This window comes from Diospyros lotus, chromosome 1, assembly GCF_014633365.1.
Source record: "Diospyros lotus cultivar Yz01 chromosome 1, ASM1463336v1, whole genome shotgun sequence".
NCBI lineage: Eukaryota > Viridiplantae > Streptophyta > Magnoliopsida > Ericales > Ebenaceae > Diospyros > Diospyros lotus.
The window spans coordinates 13,798,890-13,825,961 of record NC_068338.1 but is presented as its reverse complement, the minus strand read 5'-3'; the positions used below and the strand labels follow the sequence as shown (position 1 = coordinate 13,825,961).

Below are 27,072 nucleotides of genomic sequence, written 5' to 3'. Positions count from 1 at the left end.
GGAAAAAAAAATTCAAATTTCATTTCCATAACACATTTCTTTCGGGATTCTAACTTGAGCGTCGGAGGGCCTTCGCCGGTGGCCATCCCCCGTGAGCCTTTAACCCTCATGTTATTTTGGCAGCCTTGTCGAAAGGATTGTTTCATATCGGAGAGACCCAAAACCCTTAATGACCCAATCTCTTGCTTCCCGAAAGAACTTTGAAGCTCATCCTGAAAGCCCTCATCTTAGGAAACCTTCATCTTCTCAAGAAGCCTCATTCTCTCGGGGAAGCCCAATTCTTTAGGGGAAGCCATTCTTTTCGGGAACATCTTTTTCTCTCCAAGAAGATCCTTTTGGGTAGAATCCTTTGGGATCCAACTAGTTTCATCATTGTTTGAGAACCAACCCTTCAGAGACCCAGATTTCAGACACACAAGCCTACCTTCGGATCCTGGTCTATTAATTTCCTAACCTTACCAAGAAATTCTAATTGTTGTATTTTGGCAACAACAATATTCGTCCCATCTTTTCTATTTGTATTTTGTTATCATTTGTGTTGTTCTTGGATTTGGTTTTTGTTAGTTTGTTTTGTGCTTGCAAGATAGATTGTTGGAGTTAGAGGCATCGAACACCTCGTATGGGAAAATTTACCCATTGACATGATAGTAAATACGATTATGAAGACTCACCTCAATGATAAATGTGTGATGTTGCGACAAATAGGCAGCTCAATCCCAAATGGGAAATGTACAAGTCTTTTCTCAAACCACGACTTCACATGATTATAGATATGGAAAACCCTACTATGTATAGACAAAATACTTTAAACGTGAGTTACCTACTCCTTTTACCTTGAGTACATCTAATTAAGGAAATGGGGGCCTCATAATATGAAAGAATTCCACCAAGCCCCATAACCATATCACCATGCATTTGCCAACTCATATCTCTACGTTGCTTCGAGGTATAATAGATCAAAAGACCAAGTAAGGAAGAAATTACGAGATATATATTTGGAGAACTAGTCTCGAGGCTACTGGACATGCCCCTATCTAAACACTCTACACCTAGAAGGGGTGGAATGAATTACATACAATCGAGGGTGCACAATTGCCACCCCTCAACTTTTAAAATTGCCCTTTAACCCCTTGATATTGTGCATATAAATTATTATACTCTCAACCACTTGTGGCTCCCTTCGATGAAATAAAAAAGATGGGAGGCAATTAATTAGTAATGCCCTCTGATCCAAAGTCCTGACTTCGCCACTCCTAACACATCTTGTTAACCTCTGAAACTACTAACACACAATAGACAAATTATGCCAGATAGATGGTTATCTCTAGGGAAAAATATACGTTCCATCTTATTTTATAGTTAACTCAAAATAAAAAAGAGATCACATCAAAGATCACGATCTTCTCATCAATAGTGTGGATTGCTTATCTCACTATTATGTTTTATCCACGCCTTCATGATAACTCAACACAATCACAGATAATTCAATTCTCCTTCCATGGGTATCTGAATCTCGATTTCCACAATCCCAAGACAAACAACAAGATATGAATATCTCTTGCATGTTTGCATGCTAGTAGTATCTGCCAATGTTGATGCAATGCTGTGAATGATCACATATGCAAGGACCTAAAGTCGAATTCAAAAGTGAAGTAAAAAATTCAAACGAAATGCGTTCCAAACTTGAAGGATGGTGTTGGTTAATTTCAGCATTCTATCCTATTTAGTGGCATGCATATGTAATTCATCCTTCTTTGTAATAATGATGATCATATCAGTCATTAATTTTCGTTAATGCCAGGGCCATGCTGTGCGGCTGAACAGATAGATTATTTTATCACTTTTAGATACACTATTTTGTAAGTTAATATTATATTTAAAAACTATCATTATCACATCATTTTTCTACTCATTTGTTCAAAAAAGTATAATAGAATAGTATTTTTACTTTTTATCCTTTTCCTTATTAAATTATTTAAATTCATCAAATTAATTTTTTAATAAAGTCAAGATAACAACTATCTAAGATATTGGTAATGATTTAAAGTTAAACGAGGGACTCCAATTGTAGTTAGTTTTTTTTTTTTTTTTTTTAATTAAAAGAAAAGGATATAACAGTCATATTAGGGCATGCCTTGACCATCAACACAAGAGAAGAAAAACGAAAAAAGAAAAAACTATCAATATGAAGAGATTATAAAGGCATTATAATAGAAGTTAGGGCATATCTTGAGTTTCACAAAAAAACAAATAGGCTCAAACACCAAATACCACGAGCCTAACAATCAAAACGAAAGAGTTATTTCTCACAATAAATACACACACACAAAAAAAAAGAAATTGTCAAAAAAAGTTGCCAAATAACCGCAATTGCTTTCACGAAGACAACGACGATCACATAAAAGTTACGTAGTCGTATTTAGATTTAGTATTCTTCGTTTTATCTTTTTCATTATTAATTCTCAATTCCTACTTTTTTTTACATGTAAATGTCTACAATTGGAATGGTGTAAATTATTTAAAGTTGACAAATTGATTTTTTTGATAAAGTTGGAGATAACAACTATCTAAGATATTGATAACGATCTAAAATCAGAATCAGACTCTAATTGTTAGTGCAAATTATTCTAAGATATTGATAATGATTTAAAAAGTCAAATTGATTTTTAATAAACTTTCTAAGATATTGATAATGATTTAAAGTTAGAGAGGGACTCGAAATGTAGTTAGATATATAGTTATGCAGTTCTATTTAGATTATTTTATTTTATAAATATTAATAGCTATTTTTATGGTTGAGGGTTGACATAAGATAAAGAGGAGAGGTGTTGTAAATTTTAATTAGTTAGTTGCAGACATAAAGAATAAGTTCTTAACGTCTTATTTAAAATGGCGAGTGGGATTTGAAACCAAAGAGAATCTTTTTCTCTCCTTTTTCTATGGAAAAGTTCAAACCAAATCACAATCACGTGCGGTATCTATAATAATATCTGAATAATAATTCTTTAAATTACGAGGGTTTAGTTTATATATATATTTATTTATGAGATGATGATTTAAGCAATAATGAAAGTTTATTATAATCAGAAAGCGAATATTGAGCAATGAGACACAATGGGGGTGATAGAGAGATAGATAGATAGATAAAGATAACAATAAGTCAGAAACAAAGAACAAAGTAGTCAAAAACACTACCCTACATGCGACTTGATCTGTGTATCCCCGTTATATGGACGCAACCTCTCCCCCCCCACCCGGCCCCCAATAATCTTGCCAATTGCTGTGAATAATGACAAACTAAATTAATTCTCTCTATCTCTCTCTCCCTCCATACCCCTTCCATCATCCACCCTCTATGATGGAGAGAGAGATCCAACCACAACACAGCCCAAATCCTCCTCCAATAATGGCCGCGAATGGCAGTAAAATTGGAAAACTAGAACCCTCGCCCTCGCAGGCAACAACTACAACCTCCCAACTCCTCCCCATAACCGCCACCGTCGCCTCCCCCAAGAAACTGACTCTCATCCCCCTTATCTTCCTCATCTACTTCGAAGTCGCCGGAGGCCCCTACGGCGAGGAGCCCGCTGTGCAAGCCGCCGGGCCGCTATTCGCGATCCTGGGCTTCCTCATCTTCCCCTTCATATGGAGCATCCCGGAGGCCCTCATCACGGCGGAGCTATCCACCGCCTTCCCAGGCAACGGCGGCTTCGTCATATGGGCCGACGCCGCCTTCGGCCCCTTCTGGGGCTCTCTCATGGGCACCTGGAAGTTCCTTAGCGGCGTTATCAACGTCGCCGCCTTCCCTGCCCTCTGCATCGACTACCTCAAGAAAATCTTCCCCGTATTCTCCTCCGGCCTCCCTCGCCACCTTGCCATCTTAGGCTCCACTTTGGCCCTCTCTTTCCTCAACTACACCGGCCTGACCATCGTCGGCTACGCCGCCGTCTTTCTCGGAATCATCTCTCTCCTTCCCTTCATACTCATGTCCTTGATTGCCATCCCCAAGATTCATCCCCACAGATGGCTCAACTTAGGCCAAAAGGGCGTTAAAAAGGACTGGAATTTGTTCTTCAACACCCTCTTCTGGAACCTCAACTTCTGGGACAATGTCAGCACCATGGCCGGCGAAGTCGACGAGCCGCAGAAAACTTTTCCGATGGCTCTGTTCTCAGCAGTAATCTTCACTTGCTTGGCTTACATAGTTCCCCTGCTGGCAGTAACTGGGTCGGTAACTGTCGATCAGAGTGAATGGGAGGCCGGATTCATGGCCAACGCAGCCGAAATCATATCAGGAAAATGGCTCAAGTTCTGGATCGAAGTGGGCGCTGTTTTATCGGCAATCGGACTCTTCGAAGCCCAGCTGAGCAGCAGCGCCTATCAGGTCCTGGGCATGTCGGAATTAGGGTTCCTGCCGAAGTTTTTCGGGCTAAGGTCGACGTGGTTCAAGACGCCGTGGGTTGGGATCTTGCTATCGACGGCAATCACTCTCGGCGTGTCGTACATGAACTTCACCGACATCATATCGTCCGCTAATTTCCTGTACAGCCTGGGCATGTTGCTGGAGTTCGCGTCGTTCGTGTGGCTGAGGCGGAAGTTTCCGGCGATGAAGCGGCCATACAGGGTGCCGATGAGGATTCCGGGGCTGGTGATGATGTGCTTGATACCGGGGGCGTTTTTGGTGCTGATAATGGTGATCGCAACCAAGATTGTCTACTTGGTGAGCGGGTTGATGACCGTGGCCGCCATAGCCTGGTACTTCTTCATCAAGTTCTGCAAGTCCAGGAACTTGTTTAAGTTCAGGAACCGCGGCGATGATGGTGGGGTTGCTGTTTATTAATTACTAAAGACAATTATATCATTGACTATCGGAGAAGAAAAGACGTGTGACGCATGTTTATTAATTGTGTTGAGACTTGGGTTGGGTGTGCCTTCTTGTGGTAGCAATCAATCAAGAGCCCTTTTCTTTTTTTTTTTTCCCTTTTTAGGGGCTTATGATTTTCATTATTTATAAATATATATATACGTACATAAATCAATTAAAAAGTTGACAATTTGTTACTAGTTTATTGCACAGATAATTAACATATATAATATTTTATCAATAAATAAAAATATAAAAATACATTAAATGGAATATAATAATTAGTGGCTAAGGCACGAGGAAATGAATTCAAAGGAAACCGGCCATGTTTATTGTTTGGTCAAGTTAGGGGGGCGATGACCGTGAGCCGACCTGACTTGCCTTGCATGGCACTGAACCCTTCTTCTTCCTCCATTCCGTGCCCACTCACTCAACACGTGAGAAGCAAATCTCGATTGATTTTCGGACAACGATATCTGCCTCAAATTTGTCAAAATTAAATTATTACCATCCGAGCCTTCACACTGCTCTGTTACACACATATAAAACAAGTATTTTTATTTATTCTATTTGTTAGTAATATGATTCCAATTAACTTAAAGTAAATATGGACCATTATAATTTAGATTATATTAGATTTGATTATTTTAGGTTTAGTATCTTAGTTAAGCTTATTTTGTATAATATGTAAATGACATAAATTTTCTATGACTTTATAATTCTATTGTTAAAATTATTAATATAACCAAAATGTTTTCATATTTTCTCTCCTCTCTTTACCCACCTCTTGTATATTGGTTAGGATTCTATGGTTTATTATTATTTTTTTTATTTACTTCAACATGGGTTATCATATAAAAATCGACCAATAATCATATTCTAATTAGGTATATGAGTAGAAATGAAGGAGAGGGACAAAAATTATAAGGATACTTTTATTATGTTAAAACTTTTAATATCGCAGAAAAAATGATAAAAGAAAAAGTATAGCTAAAATTGTAAGTCAGGAAAGGTCTCTATTATTTTTCAAATGTTAAAAACATTTTTATATTTTTATCAAGTTTCAATAGAGTTGTGTCTAATTTGTCGGCAGAAAAATTGTATGTAATGAAATATGATCATTAAGGGTATTCAAAACAATTAATACACCGTAGAAATCGATCAAATCAAATTGGTCGATTTTTTATTTTTGTGGTAGAAAATGGTTTGAACGCTATACAAATCGCTCGATTCGCAATTTGTACAATTGGTGATTCGATTTTAAATCAAACTATCTAAGAAAATATAAAAAAAAAATATTGTATGTTAAATTATAAAAAAAATTATAAAATGTTTGGATTCAATGTTGAACAGGTTATTTTTTACTAAACAGGTTAATTGCATTGCTAAACAGATTAACTGCTAAATAGGTTAATTTGATTGCATAATTCATAATTTATTACTAAATAGGTTAATTTGATAATTTATTTATTTTTTAAACAAGTTAATTGCATAATTCATTGCTAAATAGGTTATTTTCTACTTTCAATGTCGAAATGTTGTATGTTGAATTATACTATTTTGTCTTTATTTTTTGCTACTATTTATTTACCTTTGACTATCTTTATTTACCAATATTTGTGTCTTCATTTACTATTTTTAAATAGCATTTTTAAAAATTTTAAGGCTCATTTGTATCAAATTTTCAAATTTTAGTAAATCGCACCAAATCACACCGCAAATGTGGTGTGATTTGGTGTGGTTTGGCTACACCCAAACTAGACCATTTGGTTTGGTTAGAAAATCGCACCAACAGTTTGACGTGCTAAAAATAGTTTAGACCGACTAAAGTGCATCACGCACACCCCTAATGATCAGTTGACAGCTCTTTAATATATGGGAGCTCTGTGAAATATTTTAAACTTTAATAATTAATATTTTTTTATAAAAAAATACAAAATTATCTTGTGACATCTAATATAAAACTAATTAGATGTCGCACCAATTAATGAGAACATAAAAGAAAACAAGTGAAGAAGCATAGTCCACAAATAAATTTAAAAATGTAAAGAGACGCATGGATTGGGTTGTAGAATAGTCTAATATATCAATCAGAAGAGCCATAAGCACAGACGAGGACGAGAAAGACAAACAATTTTATTGACTCTTCAAGCCGCAAAAATAAAGAGGTAATGGTTATAATTAAAGGCACCACAAATTGAATATTCAATGTTATAGTCAAACAAATGTGACATAAATAATCATAGTTAGAGTTACCCAAACCATAAGTCAAGCAGTTAAAAGAGTAATATATTGATGTCAATTCGATGGATTGCAAGTTTAATCGTTATTATGTACAAGAATTAAAGATTCGACTTATAATTTACCTCTTTTAACGTAATCGAGAACAAAAATATTGGAAACCGCGCAAAAACAATCATCTCAAAAATCAGAGTTAGAGTTGAGTAATTAAATTCAAACAAAATCGAAATTAATGAACTTTAATTAATTTGGACCCATTCTTTTAGTGATTTATTTTGTTTTGATTTGCTTTTCTGGTATAAAATTTGGTTTTTAAAGAAAAAAATTGGTTAAGACCATCTCCAACCCAACCCCAAATTTGGGGTAAAATCCCAAATTTGAGACAAAATCCTCTCCAACCCACCCCAAATCCTACTCCAAATGTGAGGTTGTGAATAGTATTATCCCAAATTTGGGGTTGCACCGTTGCTTGACCCCAAATTTGGGGTAATAAGTTTATTTCTATTTTGTCCCTCCCATTTTAACTATAACAAAATTGAATTCCTTTTGTATCCTACTTTTATATATTTTTATTTACTTATTATTAGTATTAATAATATTTAAATAATATTAATAAATTATAATCAATTAATAAATAATAATTATTAAATATATTAAATTAAAAATTACTAAATAAAATTTACATACACGATAATTAAAAATGAGCTGAATAAATACTACAACATCATACACTTTGAAAACTAAATATTATTGAATTTGAAATACTACATAAACAAAGACAATAATTTAATAATTCGATAAATCACTTTCAGATCCTCCAATATCATTAAAAAATTAGTCAAAAGAACCAAGGGTATTTTGTCGTGTTTAATGTAATGTTTTGTTAATTGAGATAGTAAATATAATGTTTTTATTTTTTAATATTATTGATAATTAAATTTTTTATTTAATTATGTAACTTTTAGGTAATAATTTAAATTGATATATAATTAATAAGTAAATAATTTAGATTATAAAAGAATATTTAGAATCAAAAAATAAAAAAAAAAGAAATAAAATATTCGTTTACCCCAAATTTGGGATAAAGGGTTGGAGATGCTCTAAAATCGAAAAGGAGGAAATTTTATTAATGTTTGAAATATTCAATAAAGTTTGATTATTTACAAACTTGTCTTCTTTGGTAGGCGATAGTTACAATGATCAGGGATCCTTGAAAACAACAAACCAAAAAGCATCTGTCTCTGTCCAGTGGAGAACAGGCACGTACGTATTTTCTCTTTGTATAATTATGATTAGGGATCTTTGAAAATACTCCGTGTTAATAAAATTTGTAATTGAGAAATTATTTTACAAATTTTTGGGAGTCTCCGAGACAAAAGCTAGTTAGAAGGTATTAGGTATTTTTTTTCTTGCACATACATTTATGATGTTTAACTTAGTTCAGTCGAAAACTAAGAGATAATTCAAAGAGTTATTGTAATATTTTTGACATACTTAGAAAAAATACTTTTGTATTTATAAAGGTGAGAGTTGATATTGACAAAGACTTCAATCTTTTCAGGACTGAGATTACCATCATCTATTCCAACATTCAAGGTGAAAGCATCAAAAGATGAGTTGACACGTTACCATCATTTATCCCAACTTTCAAGGTGAAAGCATCAAAAGATGAGTTGACATAAATTATTGGATCTATGTCATTAATATTTTTATTTTATTTTAAGTGTATATATATATATCTTGACGTTATAAAGAAAGATTAAAAATTTAATAAAATAGATTGAGAATTTAATAAAATAGATTTGGCCCAATAGAAAAAAGCCTAAAGGCACGGGATAACTAAAATTTAAATAAACCCATTTTAAATAGATTGGACGTAAGTCATGTACTATTTAATTAAATTCAAATGGAATGAGTTGGGGTAAGTTAAAAAATAAACCTTTGGGCCTAAATTAAAATGATTTGGATTAATGGGTTGTGTTTGAGTCCAATTGCAAATGATGTTTTAAATTAAAAGGAAATGAAATGAATTATGAAATGGCAAGAAAGAGCTTAATGTATTTATGTTGTGTACAAAAAAGTTAAGGGTAAATGAGAAATTTTATAAATGGGTTAGATAAAAAAAAATGAAAAAAGAGATGAGATATGACAAATGTCCAAAAACGGCATGAGATAATTGTGGCTTGTGTGTGCAAGTGAAAGGCAAAAGGGTCATTTGGCAAAGGACATATGACCCATTCCTTCCCCATTTTCCTCTCATTTGTTTAATTCTTCTTTTCTCTCTCTTTCCCTTCACCCGACGGTAAGTCTTCTTCTTCATCTTCTTTGTTTTATCCTTCTTTTTCTACTTCTCCATTTTTATCTTCTTCATCTCTTAACTTGGAGCTTCGAGGGAGGATTTTTAGATTTAAGGGAAGGCTTCTTCTCTTTGGTCTCTCACCATCAAAAGAAAGGCAAGTTATCTTCTCTTCTCTATTTTTGTGCAAGTTCTTCTTAAGTATTTCTCTTCATTTTGAGCAAAATTTGTTTCATCCATTACCATAATATCTTGTTTTGGTGAAATGGGTCTTCTCTTTTGGATGCAAATATTTTGTAAAATTTCTTGAAAATTAATGGGTCTTGTTGAGGTTTTAATTTGGAGCTTGATTCACTTCAAAATCCTTTAAGGAATGGCATTTTATTGGTTAGATTAGAGCATTTGCAAATATTGTTGAGTTGCATTGCATTATGTTCATTTTTTCATTTATGGGTCTTCGAGAGTCAACTTTCACCGTTTCAAGAGTCGACTTTCAAATTTTCAAGAGTTGACTTTCACTGTTTTAAGAGTTGACTTTTACGTGTTCAAGAGTCGACTTTCCAGCTTTCAAGAGTCTACTTTCAGTGTCCAGAATTGAATTTTTGATCTAGAATTGTGGAAAAATAATCTATAAGTAAATCATAATGAGATATGGGTTGTAATTCATATATTAATTACAACATTCTTTTGTTGATTACCTAATCTAAAAATAAGGGTGAAGTAGAGCAATGTGTCAATGGGTATGAAATGGGTAAGACTTGCGATGTTGTGTGATGTTATAAATTTGTATTGAAATGCTTTAGTGTGGCATGATAGACATTTGTGCACCTATTTTTTGCATGGTGGCTATGTCCGCGGGTGAAAAAAGAATATCCTATAAGCGCTTGACACAGGTTGAGGTGGCCATATGCCCAATAGGCGAGGCTCAAATTTCAATTGCTTATTGATTTATTTTCATGATGTATGTAATGCCCTGCTTTATCGAGCGCGTTATAACTTGGGACAATTCTGGGATAATAATTTTTTTTTTTCTTTTCAAACTAATCCTAAATCATATCATACCTCGAATCGGTCCCAGAATTCCCAATCATTTTCTCGAAAGAGAATCATTATCCACATCAAATGCGGAAGCAAGGATTGAACTTGACATCTTAACATTAATCGAAATTTAGATCTTACATCATTGTTCCTCAACATAACTTAATACAAAGCATAAGTCATCAACTAACATTAACCCTAAATAAGGCTATACATTATCATTCCTCAACACGTTCAGAATTCAAAGTAGTAGAAGTTAAATACATGGGCTACATTACATACATTTTATTCATCATTCAATTCATCATGGACCTTGCTAAATGTCATTTTATGCTTCATTCATCCTCATATCTGCTACAATCTCTATCTGGAACGTTTGAATATTCCAAGGGCAAAGCCTAAGTTAAATAATGAATCATCTAAGTAAGGCTACAGAAAACATATTTCATGCATGAATGCAATGTCTTACTTCATCGTAAGGGTCAACTACACCTTTCATGCTACTCACCATTTTTGCGGCCACCTCTTTCGAAGTCGGGGTGTATAGGTGCACCCTTGGTAAAGCAATGGTGCCAGTTCGTACTCCCTACGGCCATAATGCGCGTGATCAATGATATCAACATGTATTTATGTATTTCGTAGTCATGTCATGTATGTAGTCTACGTGATGGATACATATTAGATCATGTCAATATGATGGAAGCATCCCCGAGAATCGGGGTTTGAAACATAAATCACCTACAAATAAAGCATTTAATCTAGTTGGGGAGTACCACTTACCTTCTCAAGCTTATCAGACTACCTTGATATTCGCGGCTTGTCTCGAAATTCGCACGTCACTTCAACTTTAGCCTCAAAGTATCATAATCACCATATTTATTTAAATACGTATTAAAACCTATTTTTTCATAATTTCTTGCATTTTCTTTATTTTTCTCTCTATTTCTTCCTATTTTTGCTCAATAAATTCAAACTAAATATTTCTAAAATATTTTCTTAAATATTTCATTACGAAAATTCATAAAATAATATTCCTGAACTTTTAAAATTTTGTAAGAAATTTTACTCACCTTAATTTAGCCTCTCAGGCTTCCTTATTATGCATGCCATATCCCCGAAACGCGTGCTTGAACTATTTTCTCTCCCAAAATCTCTAGAATATCCACTTCCTATTTTTCTAGAAAATTCTAGGATTTTTTGGCATTTTTTTTCCTTTTTGTTCTTTTTTTTTTCTTTTTCTTTTTTTTTTCTTCTCTTCTTCTTCCTCCCGCCTGCGTGCGAGCCGCCATGCCCGCTGCCGCCCGTGTCCTACTGCCTTCCTCGCTGCCTGCTGGCGCTTCTCCTCCCTCGCCACCGCGAGCTGCCATCGCGGCAACCTCCCCTGCCTCGCATCCGGCCGCGGAGCTCGCGGTCATGGCTGTCTGCAACTGTGCGGTTAGCTTTGGCCTCATTCAGCCTCGCCGGCCGTCGTTCCGGCCTCCACCGAGCCCACCTGTGCTGCCTTAGAACCATTGTGGGTGATGCTCTGATTGCTAGTCGCCATCTGCTCGCTGCCCAACTCATTGACGAGCTGCCATGCTTGCAACTCGCAGCCATGGTTGCTGCCCTCTCGCTGCGGCCCACCTCCCTTCCAGCTCTCTCTCTCTCTCTCTCTCCCTCGCTTCTCTTGGATTTCCCAGCCCAAGATTGAACCCCCTCTTTCTCGCATCTCTCGGCCAGCTTCTTCCTTGCCATTTTCTTGCTTCCATTTCTCTCTATTTATAGGCAATTCTATTGCCTCGAGCTTGCCATGGCGCCATCCCTTAATGCGTGAAAATATCCACTTGCAGAAGGAGTGACCATCAAGTTGCAGGGTATGACTGAAGCTTGTAGGGCATGGCCACTCACGCACACACGCGCACGACACGCAACTTATTTATATATATAACTATAAATTGCACCATTAATTAAGAGAAATTACACATTTGAGTTCCAATTTCCACCTTAATTCCACTTAATTAATTCCCTTATTGCAACTATGCCCTTAAACATTGAATTAATTTACATTTCAATACCGAAAACGCAAAATTAATAACTTCAAAGTTACTCGATAAGGGCGATTTTGCCCCAGTATCCTCACCGGGCTATTGTTTCATCCCGAAACCACTGAAGGGTTGCTCATTACGAAAAATCAGAGCCCCCTCAAGCTTCCGTTGACTTCTCGGGAGTCCCTTATGACAATTCGATTTTGCAGCCTAAATAACAGTTATATTTTAGCTATACCGAAAATTGTTTCCGATCCGATTTCTTTCAACACCATAAATCTTATCTCGGAACGCTTATTGAGACCATATCATTTCCCTTAGACAATTTCACTCTGAGGTATTTCCTGCAGTCAATTCGGTACTTACAACTGCCAAGCCAATTTTTCGATGTTCTAAACTTACTTAAATTACGTGCCAACTTCATACAAACATGGGTATTACAATGTATGTATACATGTATGGGTGTGGTGGTCTTGGGAGCCATGTGGAACATATGGAAAATTCATTACTTTTAATGTATGCGCATGAGCATGGAAACAAATACATGGTATGTATGATGATCACGGTATGAAAATGGTTGTGACTGGAAACTTATGAGTTGTGTTTTATTGATACTTTTTCATAGAGGCGTTATTTACTCTATCTTGGTTATCCATGCCCTTAATTTTATCTCTCCATGCTTTATATATATACTTACTGATCCTTGTGGCTCATCTCGTTTTACTCTCATGTGATTCTAGGTAAAGGTAAAACAGTGTTTGAGAGCGAGTCCAGTGGGGCTAGGGCCCAGGTCTAGAGGTGTACAAAGACATCCTAGACTAGAAGGTCCTTGTTAGTGGTCAGTTTCGATGATGGCATGTTGTGAGGAGATTTTATTTTGTTATTTACATTAGTGTCCTTGTTTACATTTTATGTATGCCATGGGGCCAAGAAGATGTAAACTGATGATGATGGAAAATTTTATTTTGGCTTCAACTGATATTATCTATGGTAAAAAATCTGGTATTGAATTTTATTATTCTATATCATCTTTGTGATGATCTTCTTTTGGATATCCTATGCTAACGGGAATGTAACACCCCACCTTCTCAGGGCGTTCGGTAACGTAAGATTCTGAGGATATATTTTTTTTCAAACAACGAAAACTCAACACAAAAACTGTTCCCTGAAGATCCCGTTACACCTTCTCAGTATATTAACTTAGAATTATCAATAAACTAAAACAGGTAAATCACCTCAAATGCGGAAGCTAGATCCAAACCTCAATAGACATAATTGAAACCACTTTATTTATAACATAGAGTCAAACCAACGTTTATACGATGTCATCAAAATAAACCATGTAATTGAAAACGACATACTATATACTATCCACTAATCACCGTCACTTCTCGGCAATCCCTTTTCCCTTAGCACTGCTACCTTCACTTGGAATGTTGGAATATTCTAGGGACATAATCCATATTAGATGATGAATCATCTAAGTGAGAGTTCAAAAACATATTTTCATGAATGAATGCAAGACATGAAATAAACCATCGCAACCCGGCAAGCCCTAGTCTAAGAGAATCCCACAACGCTCAACCTTACCACGGGGAGAGAGCAATCTCTCTAAAGGCCATGCCGCCATACCGACACGACGTGGTCCTAACTTAAGAGGGGCAAGGTCAACACATCTCCCCAACATCTCAGGAAAAATCGTTACCAACTCCCAGCCTAAGATGGTCACATCAACTCAGGAACTCAGCTCACCACATTTACGTCAGGGATTACGTTCCCACTCAAAAGTATCCAGGAACCACTACCCAATCCCAACTCAAAATCTCATATGAACCACCTAGTCATCCTAGTAAAACTTCCCTGACCAAATAGCCTGGCACAGAAACCAAGACGGTTATCCCGATATGCACACCAACACAAGATACCCCTATTATTCCGTCACACCCTTAGAGAATTATGGCTACACTATCCAGACAACATTTTAAAATGACATTCCATATGAACAATCACAAAACTCATGACAATGCCATATTTCACAATTCAATGCATCATATAAATAACATTTTATAAAATGCAATGCACAAGTACAAAACATTTAGGAACGAACCTCCCTCATAAAACCAACCTTCACCGGTTATAGTTTGCATACAACAAAACCATTTTGCATGAAATCACAATACGTTTAGATAGAACAAACACCAAGTTTTTAGGGTAGAAACACCCACTGTAAATCAAGTTTTAGGTGAACTATGCATCTCGAACGTATTCGGAATGCCTCAATCCTCATGCATGACCTCGATTTGCGTTCCAATTCACAAGCACCCGAACTTATACTCAATCTCAAGCCACGATCTCCCTAAACATCATATTTAATTAAAGGAGCATTAAAATTCATTTTTCCTCAATTTTACATAATTTCCTCTATTTTTTCTCCAATTTTCACCTTGATAATTCAAAAATAATTATCTCCTCAAACTTTTTCCCAAATTTTTCAATACAATAATTCCTAAAATAAATTTAGAAAAATACTGAGATAAAATACTTGATTTACCCTTATGTCACGCGCCCTACGTGTGCAGTGTGGCGTATGTAGCTCATGCACCACTTTCTTCCTTAAGTCCGGCCACCGGCGAGGGCTCCGATTCCAAATCTAAGTACACCCCATTGAAGCCCTCACCTAATTAATCATGATGGTACAATTTTCCAGTTGAAAGGCCACCGAAAAATGCCCTAAATGGGCAATTGCAAGAGATCCTAGGCGGTCCGCCTTGTGTTTTCAGCTAAGCTTCAAACGACCACTAAACGAACCCAAAACATCTCCAAAACTCTTATCCTTGATGCAAGGATCAAAAGCCCCTTAACCACTTTGTCAAAATCACACCAAAATGCGACCAATTTGTGTGTTAAGTTTCAGCCGAACCCTCTCCCTTTTTATAGCAAAATTTTGGCCACCCTTCGGCCAATCACCGACCAAGGCTTGGCCTACAAGAAACCCCACGCCGTATACCACCTCTCCCAGCTCTCCCTTGGCTGTCCCATTGCCAGAAACGGTGGCCACATGCAGTGGATTATGGCAGCCAATTTCTTTCTTGCGCATTCACTCTATATTTTCCATTTATTGCACTTTGCCCCCCCTAATTCTTCCAGTGCCATTTTGCCCCTTTTCATAGAACCCTCAATCTTTCTAACAATACCACTAAGGCCCACAAGTTTTGTACTCTTCATTTCATCCTCAAAATTCCCAAAAAATTATCCTTTTGACCTCCCTCGGGCAAAATTAAAAAATTATACTTTGGCCCGATTGATCGTTTTGACCTTAAATCCCTTCGTTTCAACCTAAAATTGCTCAAGAATTGTTTTACATATAAAATATAGGTCCTCAACACATTCCGTTGACTCTTCGAAAGTTTCCTACATTGATTCGATTTTCTCAGCCCGATCGACAGCTGTACCGAAAATTGTTCCCGATCTAACTTCTTTTGATACCTAAAATCATGTCTCGAATTACTCGTCAGTACCATTCCATTTTCCTTAGCTATCTAAGGTCCGGGGTACTCCATTCGATTGTTTCGATCGCTTAAAACTATGTTAGTGTACCCTACAACGTCATTCTTTTGAAAATTCTACTTATACCCTTCATAAAATACCATTTATACCCTTAAGATTTCCCGGGTATTACAGGGAATATCTAGAAGTGGGCCCTTACAGTTTTGGTATCAGAGTAAAAGTTTGGGATGAGAGGAGTCTCTGTACACATAGGAATGGCAGGTAGAGTTAGGCAAGCGTTTAGTGGTCCAAATAAGGTTAAGCTAAGATAGTGTTCCAAAAGCAATTTGATTGTGCAAGAAATGAGTGGCTGTCAAGGAAGACCACCTACTTGTGCTCGAGGCAGAGTTCGAGCTATTCCTACACCTACTTCTACCCTTACACCACCACCCACACCTACTACTCTAGAGAAGTCTACTGCAGAATTACGTCAGGAAGTGAGCGAGTTAAGGGGTACAATGGCCATTATGCTGAGACTTTTTAAGACCTTTATGGAAAACTAGGGGAGACAGGGTCAGGTACCATAGGGGGCAGGGTCAAGTACCATAGGGGGTAGGAAATGAACCAGGGCTGAATGAGAACAATAATGGGTAGACTTCGAATCTGGTGATTCAGGAGATGAAGCCTCAGGGGACAAATGAAAATGCAGGAAGTCAGCTAGTTATAAATTTTATGACTCTCAGGCCTCCAGAGTTCCATGGAGAGACAAATGTTCTAGCAGCGGATGACTGGATGATGTTCATAGAGAAGCATCTCCGGACTATAGCTATTGTTATGCCATAGAATTCTCAAGCGTCCACCTAGGGGTATTTGGGTCATTAAGTGCCTAAGGGTATTTTGGTCATTAGGTTAAGGCAGGCGAACCCCAAAAGTGGTCCCAAGCTGGGATGCATTTTCCAAGAAGAAATCATGGTCAAATAGCCAAAGAATTAACATGAGGGCCAAAGTGTAATTAAGCCAAACTTAGGGGAGGCGTGAAAGTGTAATAAGAGATAAGTGTAAGGCTATATAATGGAGAAGAAGACAAAGAAGGAGAGGCATTGTTCATCATCTCCTTCCTCCCTCATGCATACTCTCTTTCTCTCTCTCTCTTAGCAGCGTCTCTCCGAGAGGCTTTGAGCCTCTCGGGGGAAGCCTTTTGGCTGCCTGTCTCTAAGAGGCTCAAAGCCTCTCGGAGAGGCTTCGCTCGGCAACTTCTTCCGGGAAGGCCGACAGTTTCTCACGGGCTCCCTCTCAGCAAATGCCCCATATAACTAGAGCGGTCAAAGGGTCAAAAAGGAAGCTTCTTCTTCTCCAAAAAACCAGCTTCAACAAGTTTCTCTCCCTCTCATCTCTCTCAGCAATGAAGAAATCCTCTCGGAGAGGAATTGATCCTCTCCAAGAGGAAAGCCCTTCCCAGCGTTCCTCTCGAAAAAAGCCGCAAGGCTTTCAAAAGAAGCAACAGCCCTCTCGGAGAGGGTTGCGATTAATTCAGCAAGCTTTCCTGCAGTGCCTTCCTCTCGACAATCTCTCAGTCCCTTAGTAGCATCCTCACGAAAATCTCCCTCTCAGCCAATGCTTCTGGCCGCTTCTTCTCTCCGCGAGCAGCCTTTTCTCGAGAAGGCTTCTTCCCGAGAGACCTCTTCGAGAGGTCCCTCCGAGAGCCTTTCGGGGAGATCCGTTCCAGCCATCTCTAGTGCCTCCCTTTCCCCTATTTTTATATTCATGTGAATGTGTATATATAGGCGTGCATGTATCAGTTGGGTGTTAGCCCATTTAACTCGCTTTCGCGGATGACAGAGACAATTGAGCCCATAGGTTATTATATGATGCAAGAACGTGTAATATCCTTATGGTAAGCCCTTAGTTATTATATCATATTATAGTTTCCATATAAGGAATATAATGATGTCTATATGATGCCCCGCGACGAGCCATACTCAAAGCTAAGTTGGTAATGTCTTAAGGCATCCTCTCCTAGCCTGGAGTCATGCCCAAGCAAGTCCCTTAAGGACCGAGACCCTGCTTCAGCTGCTCTCATTAGGCCCACCTTCTCCTGAAAAACCCCCTAGGCTGTCCGACTCTCGGGGAGGGATTCCTTTTAAGCCCGTCCGAATGCTACTAGGGTGCAGGTCCATCCCTAGTACCCCATAACAGTATCATGATCGACCCTTTCTCGACAAGAAAGGTATAATTGTTCCCTATTCGATAATAACATGCTTTACTTATCTATTGAACTGTTTTCTTACTGGTATTGACTTAAGCATTGAAGGGCATACGTGGGCAAGGAATCCTTGTGTGCCTTCTAACTTGTGTTTGTGAGTGCAGATATGTCCGGAGCACACAGGAGGCCAATCCCGAGCGATACCGAAGGTGCCCCTAGGAGGTCATCTACGACCCCAATCAAGATATCGAGGATCGAAGCCACCCGACTCCTATCTTTATCAGTAAACTCTTACCAACTGTTTACCTCGCTCTGCCTCGGCTTCAGCTTTCCCTCTCTATAAATTCTATTGTCGTGGTTTTTTTTCTGGCCACTACAATTGGCGTTGTCTATGGGAAACGAACAAGAAGCTAAAATCTACGAGGAAGACAACCAAGTCTGCCAAGCGTTAGATATCAGTTGGGTAATACAAGAAGAACCAGCACACCCCATCTAGGGGGTTGGGGGGCTTACCCGTCGATTGAATTCCCTAGTATAAAGCTATCAAAGATCGCGTATGGGCTTCCAGAGACCTTCAGCGACCCTAGGACGAAGTCCTTCAGTGATCGCAGTCATCCCATAGTCACTGATCTGGTGTTAGCAACCGTTTCACCTCGATTTGTATGTCATATTCCAATTTCTATAACATTATTGCCGTATTACTTGATTGTGTCTACACCGGTGAATGCGAAATTGGTAGGTAGTAAAGTTTATAAGGATAGTAAAATTATGTTTCATGATAAGGAGTTTCCAAAAAATTTGGTGGTATTAGAAATAAAGGATTTTGACCTCATTTGGGGGCATGAATTGGCTATTCCAACATTATGCCAAGGTTGATTGTCGACACAAGGTAATCTATTTTGAGTTGCCTCAGCAGCTGGTTATAGTGTATCGAGGCATCAAGCCAATGAGCTCCACGCCCATGATTTCTATAATGAACACAGAGAAGTTGGTGCAACATGGATGTGAGGTATATTTGGCTTTTGTGACGATGAGTAAGGAGAACATGGAAGAATTGTTAGATATTGTAGTAATCTAGGAATTTCCTGATGTGTTCCCTAAAGAATTTTTGGGATTTCCACTACTGAGGGAGATTGAGTTTTCTATTGAGTTGGTGCCTGATACGTAACCTATTTTTAAGGTCCCTTATATAATGTCTCCCAATGAATTAAAGGAACTTAAGGTGCAATTGCAAGAATTGATTGAGAAGGGATTCATCTTCCTGAGCACCTCACTTTGGGGTGCTCCATTATTGTTTGTGAGGAAGAATGATGGATCCATGAGACTATGCATCGACTACAGGAAGTTAAATTAAGTGACTTTGAAAAACAAGTACCCTCTCCCACATGTTAATAACTTGTTGGACCAACTTCAGGGAGCTTTAGTCTTTTTAAAGATTGACTTGAAATCGGGGTATCATCAAGTGAGGATTAAAGAAGAAGATGTGAAGACGATAACATTTTGCACCCAATATGGCCATTATGAGTTTGTAGTCATGCCATTTGGGTTGACGAACACCCTAGAAGTCTTCATGGATTTGATAAATAGAGTATTTAACGAATACTTGGATTTTTTTTGTTATAGTGTGTATTAATGATATTCTCATTTATTTGCTAAGCTTGGAAGAACATGAGACCCATCTTAGGACAACCTTGCAAAGGCTAAGGGAAAAATAGTTGTATGTAAAGTTCAGTAAGTGTGATTTTTGACAGCAAAATGTGGGTTTCGTGGGACATGTAATGTCTGGCTAGGGTATTGTAGTGGACCCTAAAAAGGTATTGGCCAAGGCCAACTATAGTGATAGGTATTCGAAACTTTTTGGGATTGGCAGGCTATTATAGGAGGTTCATTGAGGGGTTCTCCCGTTTATCTTTGCCTATTACCAAACTGACTCGGAAGAGAGTAAAGTTCAAGTGGAATGAGGCATGTGAGAGAAGTTCACTATCTTTAGTGACACTTCACATTTTGGGTTAAGGTGTGTTCTAATGCAAGAGGGGCGAGTGAATGCCTATGCCTTGAGACAGTTGAAGAAACATGAGATGAACTACCCTACACATGACTTGGAATTAACAATAGTGGTATTTGCATTCAAGATATGGAGAAGGTAGAGATTTATATAGACCATAAGAACCTAAAGTATCTCTTCTCCCAGAAAGAGTTGAATATGAGGCAACGCAAATGGATGGAGCTTTTCAAGTACTACAATGATGAAAATTTGTATCACCTGGGGAAGGCCAATGTGTTGGCCGATGCATGGAGTCATAGGGGAGTTTCCATAGCAGCTATGATGGTCCAAGAGTGGATGTTATTGAGGCAGATGGGTGAGATGTCTATCTTTGGTCCTGAGAAGAGGCCTATTGTGTATTGTGCTTACATGAGGGTGTAATCAAATTTGATTGAGCAGATTTGAGTTTAGTAATCCCATGATGTGAAATTGGCACAGATTTTGGAAGATGTGGAAAAGCTTTCCTCAGTGGGATTTAGTCAGAGGGATGATGGCCTGTTGTTATTCCAAGGGTGGATTTGTGTTCCCGATGATGCAGAGATTAGGAATGAAATTTTGTTAAAAGCTCACAAGTCCTGTTACACTATCCATCCGGGCACGACAAAATTGTATCAGAGTCTCCAATGACAGTTTTGGTAGGATGGTTTGAAAAGAGATGTAGCCATGTATGTTCCGTGATGTACAATGTGTCAACAAATTAAGGTGGAACATCACAAACTATCTGGCCTCCTATAGTCGTTACCTATTCTGGAGTGGAAGTGGGAAATATATCCATGGACTTTGTGACGGGTTTGCCTAGGACGATGAAGAGGCACCACGCCATATGGGTGATAGTTCACAGGCTGATTAAATCAACCCACTTCTTGCCGATAAGAAAGACCTACCCTCTGAATCAATTGACGAAGATGTATATTGAGGAGATCATGAGACTACATGACATTCCATCTAGTATTGTGTCGGATCTTGATCCTCGTTTTACCTCACACTTTCGAGAGGCTCTGCATGGTATTTTGGGGACTAAGTTGAGATTCAGTACTACATTTCATCCGCAGACTGACAGACAGATAGAGAGGACGATCCAGACAGTGGAGGAAATGCTTAGGATATGCGTATTGGATTTTTGTGGTAGTTAGGACGATCACTTTCCGTTGGTGAAATTTGCCTACAATAACAATCATCATGCGAGTATTGGGATGCCACCTTATGAGGCATTGTATGGAAAGCCATGAAGGTTGCCTATTTGTTGGGAGGAGTTGGGAGATAGAGTGTTGTTGGGACCCAAGGTCATTGAACAGATGACAGAAAAGATCTGAACCATTAGGGCCTGAATGAAGGTAACCTAAGATAAACAGAAAAGTTACGCGGATAGGAGGTAGTGTGACTTGGAATTTGATGTGGGTGATCATGTATGGTTGAGGGTGATGCCTATGAAGGACATGTGCAAATTTGGAGTGTTAGGCAAGCTCAACCCTTGCTATGTTGGCCTTTTTAAGATCTTAGAACGGGTTGGAACTTTAGCCTATAAACCGGCCTTACCCCTTCAGCTGGCAGGCGTGCAAAATGTGTTTCATATATCTATGTTGAGAAAGTACATGCTAGACCCCCAACACATTATTGATTATCAAACCATAGAGGTTAGAGATGATGTTTCTTATGAGGAAATGCGAGTTGGTATATTGGAATGAAAGGAGAAAGTATTGAGAAACTAGAAGATTTCACTTGTAAAGGTCCAGTGCCAGTGTCACTCTCCAGATGAGGCTACTTGAGAGCTTGAGGATGAAATGAGACGTCTCTTCCCGAGTTGTTTCTATGATTAGGTACGAATTTGGGGGACCATATACTTTGAAGAGGGGAGAAACTGTAACGACCTATTATTGAATCTATGTTATTATTAATATTTTTATTTTATTTTAAGTGCATATATATATATCTTGGCATTATAAAGAAATTTAAAGATTGACAATTTAATAAAATGGGTTGAGGATTTAATGAAATAGATTTGGGCTAATAAGAAAAAGCCTAAAGGCATGGGATAGCTAAAATTTAAATAAACCCATTTTAAATGGATTGGACCTAAGCCATGTGTGGGTTGTGTATTTAATTAAATTCAAATGGAATGGGTTGGGGCAAGTTAAAAAATAAACCTTTGGGCCTTAAGTGAGTTGAGCCTAAATTAAAATGATTTGGATTAATGGGTTGGGCTTGAGCCCAATAGCAAATGATGTTTTAAATTAAAAGGAAATGAAATGAATTGTGAAATGACAATAAAGGGCTTAATGTCTTTATGTTGTGTATGAAAAAGATAAGGGTAAATGGAAAATTTCATAAATGGGTTGGATAAAGAAAATGAAAAAAAAAAAGAGAAATGGCAAATGTCCAAAAGGGACATGAGATAATTGTGGCTTGTGTGTGCAAGTGAAGGGAAAAAGGGTCATTTGGCAAAGGACATATGGCCTATTCCTTCCCCAATTTTCTCTCCTTTGTTTCATTGTTCTTCTCTATCTCCTTCCTCACCCAATGGTAAGTCTTCTTATTCATCTTCTTTGTTTTCTTCCTCTTCTTCTTTTTCTTCTCCATTTTCATCTTCTTCATCTCTTGACTTGGAGCTTCAAGAGTTGATTTTTAGATTTGAGGGAAGGCTTCTTCTCTTTGGTCTCTCACCATCAAAAGAAATGCAAGTTCTCTTCTCTTCTTCATTTTTGTGCAAGTTCTTCTTGACTATTTCTCTTCATTTTGAGTAAATTATGCTTCCTCCATTGCGATAATATCTTGTTTTGGTGAAATGGGTCTTCTTTTTTGGATGCAAATATTTTGAAAAATTTCTTGAAAATTAATGGGTCTTGTTGAGGTTTTCATTTGGAGCTTGATTCACTCCAAAATCCTTCAAGGAATGGCATTTTATTGGTTAGATTAGAGCATTTGCAAATATTGTTGAGTTGCATTGCATTTTGTCTATGTTTTCATTTCTGGGTCTTTGACTTTCGACTTTTCAAGAGTCGACTTTCACTGTTTCAAGAGTTGACTTTTGCCTCTTCAAGAGTCGACTTTTCAGCTTTCAAGAGTTGACTTTTAGTGTCTAGAATTGAATTTTTAACCCAGAATTGTGGAAAAATAATCTATAAGTAAATCATAATGAGATAGGGGTTGTAATTCATATATTAATTACAACATTTATTTGTTGATTGCTTAATCTAAAAATAATGGTGAAGTAAAGTAATGTATCAATGGGTATGAAATGGGTAAGACTTGCGATGTTGTGTGATGTTATAAATTTGTATTGAAATGCTTAAGTGTAGCATGATAGGTATTTGAACACCTATTATTTTGCGCGACGGCTATGTCCGCAGGTGAAAAAAAGATATCCTATGAGCACTTGACGCGGGTTGAGGTGGCCATATGTCCAGTACGTGAGGCTCAAATTTCAATTGCTTGATGATTTATTTTAATGATGTATGTATACATGTATGGATGTTGTAACACCTCGCTTTTTCAAAGTGTGCGTTAACTCGGGATTTCAGGAATATTTTTTTTCAACATATACTTAACATAAATCATTCCCAACAATCCTGTTCTACCTTCTCATCATATTAGACCTAAAAAAAATCAATAAGCTAAGATAGATAACATCATCATAAATGCGCGAAAACAAGATCAAAACTTCAAATGATACATAACCGTAATTCATTTATTCATAATATAGAAATCGTACTATTGTTTGATATGACATTTCGACTCAAAATACATAGAGATTAATCCTTCAACAACACACTAAACACCTCAAACATAATCAAAATATATGCTAAAGGTCTCCATTGTAATTTATGGCTACATCTTGATAACCTCTTTTTCCTTGGCATCGCTGCTTTCGCCTGGAATATTTGAATATTCTAGGTACATAGTCCAAATTAGATTCTGAAACATCTAATTGAGAGTTAAAAACATTTTCATGAATGTATGCAAGACCATAAACAATAGACATATCCGAACATGTCCTAGCTCAAGAGAGTCCCATACAACGCTTAACCCATACCACGGGAAAAGAGCAATCTCTCTAAAGGTAACATAATCACATTGACGCATTGACATAACATAGTCATAGCTTAAGAGGGGCAACATCAATGCATCTTTCTGACATCTCGAGAACAATCGTTACCACTCCCTCCACAAGAGGGTCAACCACTCCCATCCTCGAATTTTGTCTCCACGTACGGCGGCAGGTCTGTTATGTTGTGCGTATAGCAATTTTAAAAATTACACTTTGGCCCCCAACTTATTCCTTTTGCATTTTGGCCCTCTTCCTCAAGTCCTTAAACTTTGATATTTTACCACATGAACCCTTAAGTTCTATGCTTCTCAAATTGGCCCAATAAATTTAGAAAAATATCATTTTCAACTTCTTTTCAACTAGATTTAAAAATTATACTTAGGCCCGAATGTGTGTTTTGATCGCAAACGCTTTTGTTTCATCCTGAAACCACTTAAAGGCTGTTCCTTATGCAAAATATGAACCTTCAATGGGTTTCGTTGACTTTTCGAAAGTCCCTTATGAACATTTTAGTTCTCATCCTGAATCATAGTTGTTCCAAAAATCATCTTTAATCTGATTTCTTTCGGCGACATAAATTTTGCCTCAAGACGCTCATCAGTGACATATCATTTTCTTTAAACATCTAAGTTTTGAGGGGCTCCCTATCGTTGATTCAGTGACTTATTTTACTACCAAGCCAATGTTTTTAGTATTTTGAACTTATTTAAATTACGTGGCAACCTCATGCCAACATGGGGTATTACAGAAGTGGTGGCCTTGGGAGCCATGTGGGACATGTGGAAAATTCATTACTTTTAATGCATGTGCATGAGCATGGAAACAAATACATGGTATATATGATGATCACGACATAGAAATGGTTGTGAATGGAAACTTATGAGTTGTGTTCTATTAAAAATTTCCCTCTTACTAGCCACATAATTAGGGGGCCATGGATGATCACATGCACTCATTAATATCAACTGAGGCAACTCGTTAATATCAATCTTTCTGCTATTAAAAAATCCAAGTATCTCCTTAGTTGACTTTATTTTTCTCTCAATCAACTAATGTATTTTTATAATCGATTATCTATATATTTTAATCGAGTAAAGATTGGATAGAATCTAACTAAGTCTTTATGCTTAATTTTAATCAAGTATCAATTATTTGTACTTAAGTATATCATTCTATTAGTCAAGTAAGCTTAGATTGATAGTCAAGTGCCTAATGCAAAGTCTCTGTAGTTTTTGAGTCAGTCAGGTAATGCTCTCGAGTGAGGCTTCCATATAATAGATTATCTGCTTTATTCAATCGATTGAAATGTTTCATTAGTCAAGTGAGTCTAGAACTTAGTTGAGTGACTGACATCTGATTTCAAATTTTATAGCCGTTACTCAGTATGATGCCTACCTCCCAGAGATCTCGCTACTAGGAGAAATCAGGGAAGTGGGTTGCCAAAAAAGATGGAACAAATACAAACTGAATCAAAACATCACACATCCCCATTGCTCAATGGTTAGGCCATAAAATTTATTATAACATTCTATATACAACATTAGCCTTCTTGGCTTAGTCAGCCATACATTACAAAACAGAAAGGGCATAATATATTAAATACATATAAACACTTTCTTCATGCCCTAAAAAAAAACCCCCATGGATCTTTAGTTAAGATGTCACTGTATAGGTGCTACCCAAGACTCAAGTTTCATGACACTTGTCATTTCCTTTAGCCATTTTTCTCACATGGAATGATGTAAAACAAGGGTGAGTCACAAGACTCAGCAAATATAAGCAAAACATATTAGAAACAATATGAATTACAATTGTGAATAGAGCAATGGAAACACAACAGGTAAGAACTACTCACAACATTCACATAACTCTTCCATACCTTGTTGGGTCACGTATTAACAATGATATCATCCCATCATATAATCATGATGACCAATGTCCTCTCACGCACTAGATTTATAGTAGGTGAGCATCAATAATATTATCATACCATCATGAGGACCAATGTGCTCCCACGCACTAGATTTACACCAAGCGAGCATCCAGAGTCAAAGTTTCCCATGCACTAGACCACGCTGGCAAACATCATGAGCTAACGTTCCCCATGCAGTAGATGACACTGGGCAAGCATCACGAGTATTCTCCATATATCCTTCCAAACATTATTCAACACAATTACGTGCTAGCTTTTCATCATACACATAGGTTATTTCCAACACATTTAATACAATCATGTCATGCCACAATTTATGTGTATAACCACATATCAATCATCTATTAATATGCTCGTAGCTACTTGCCACATCATACCACTACAAGAAAATCATAATTTAGGGATTTGTGATGGGGGCCCACCCGTCACTAATTTGTGACGGGTTTAGTGACGAAAATCCGTCACAAAAAACATGGCACAAAATTTAGTGACGGGACTGCAATGCCCGTCACTGATCAGCGACGGGCGTGCCTTGCCCGTCACTGATCAGTGACGAGACTGCCATGCCCGTCACTGATCAGTGACGGTCGTGCTTTGCCTGTCACTGATCAGTGAGGGGACTGCCATGCCCGTCACTGATCAAGACGAGACTGGCACACCCGTCACTAATTTAAGTCTAAAACCCCCATCCCGAACAGCCATTCCCCCATTTCCCCTCTCTGATTCTCACTCCTTCTCGCCCCCTTCCCCCTATTCTGACGCCATTTATCTATTCCCCCCTTGGTTCTCTTGATTTTTCTACAGCTGCTATCTCCCACGGGTATTGTTACTGCTCTAGTGCCATTGCCGCCACTCTTTCAATCAATGAGGTAATTATTTTGTGTTGTTTAGTTTTAGT

The 27,072-nt window shown here is 37.6% G+C and overlaps 2 protein-coding genes across 2 annotated transcripts; both read left to right on the top strand.

Moving 5' to 3' along the window:
* The first annotated feature begins 3,246 nt into the window (after positions 1-3,246).
* Positions 3,247-4,971, top strand: LOC127793558 (probable polyamine transporter At3g13620). The gene has a single exon (XM_052324315.1). It carries the CDS (start codon positions 3,356-3,358, stop codon positions 4,838-4,840), a length of 1,485 nt encoding a protein of 494 aa, XP_052180275.1. The 5' UTR covers positions 3,247-3,355; the 3' UTR covers positions 4,841-4,971.
* Positions 4,972-20,286: 15,315 nt separating this feature from the next.
* Positions 20,287-21,329, top strand: LOC127803390 (uncharacterized). The gene is made up of 3 exons (XM_052339619.1): positions 20,287-20,550; positions 20,635-20,773; positions 20,899-21,329. The coding sequence occupies exons 1-3, from the start codon at positions 20,287-20,289 to the stop codon at positions 21,327-21,329; spliced, it is 834 nt and encodes a 277-aa protein (XP_052195579.1).
* The last annotated feature ends 5,743 nt before the right edge of the window (positions 21,330-27,072 follow it).

What these genes read in the sequence shown, in the direction of transcription:
- LOC127793558 (XM_052324315.1), top strand. Translation starts at nt 3,356, where the DNA reads ATGATGGAGAGAGAGATCCAACCACAACACAGCCCAAATCCTCCTCCA.
- LOC127803390 (XM_052339619.1), top strand. Translation starts at nt 20,287, where the DNA reads ATGGAGAAGGTAGAGATTTATATAGACCATAAGAACCTAAAGTATCTC. An exon ending in GTCCTGAGAAGAGGCCTATT is followed by an intron (nt 20,551 to 20,634) that starts GTGTATTGTGCT and finishes AAATTGGCACAG; the next exon opens with ATTTTGGAAGATGTGGAAAA. An exon ending in GTTAAAAGCTCACAAGTCCT is followed by an intron (nt 20,774 to 20,898) that starts GTTACACTATCC and finishes CAACAAATTAAG; the next exon opens with GTGGAACATCACAAACTATC.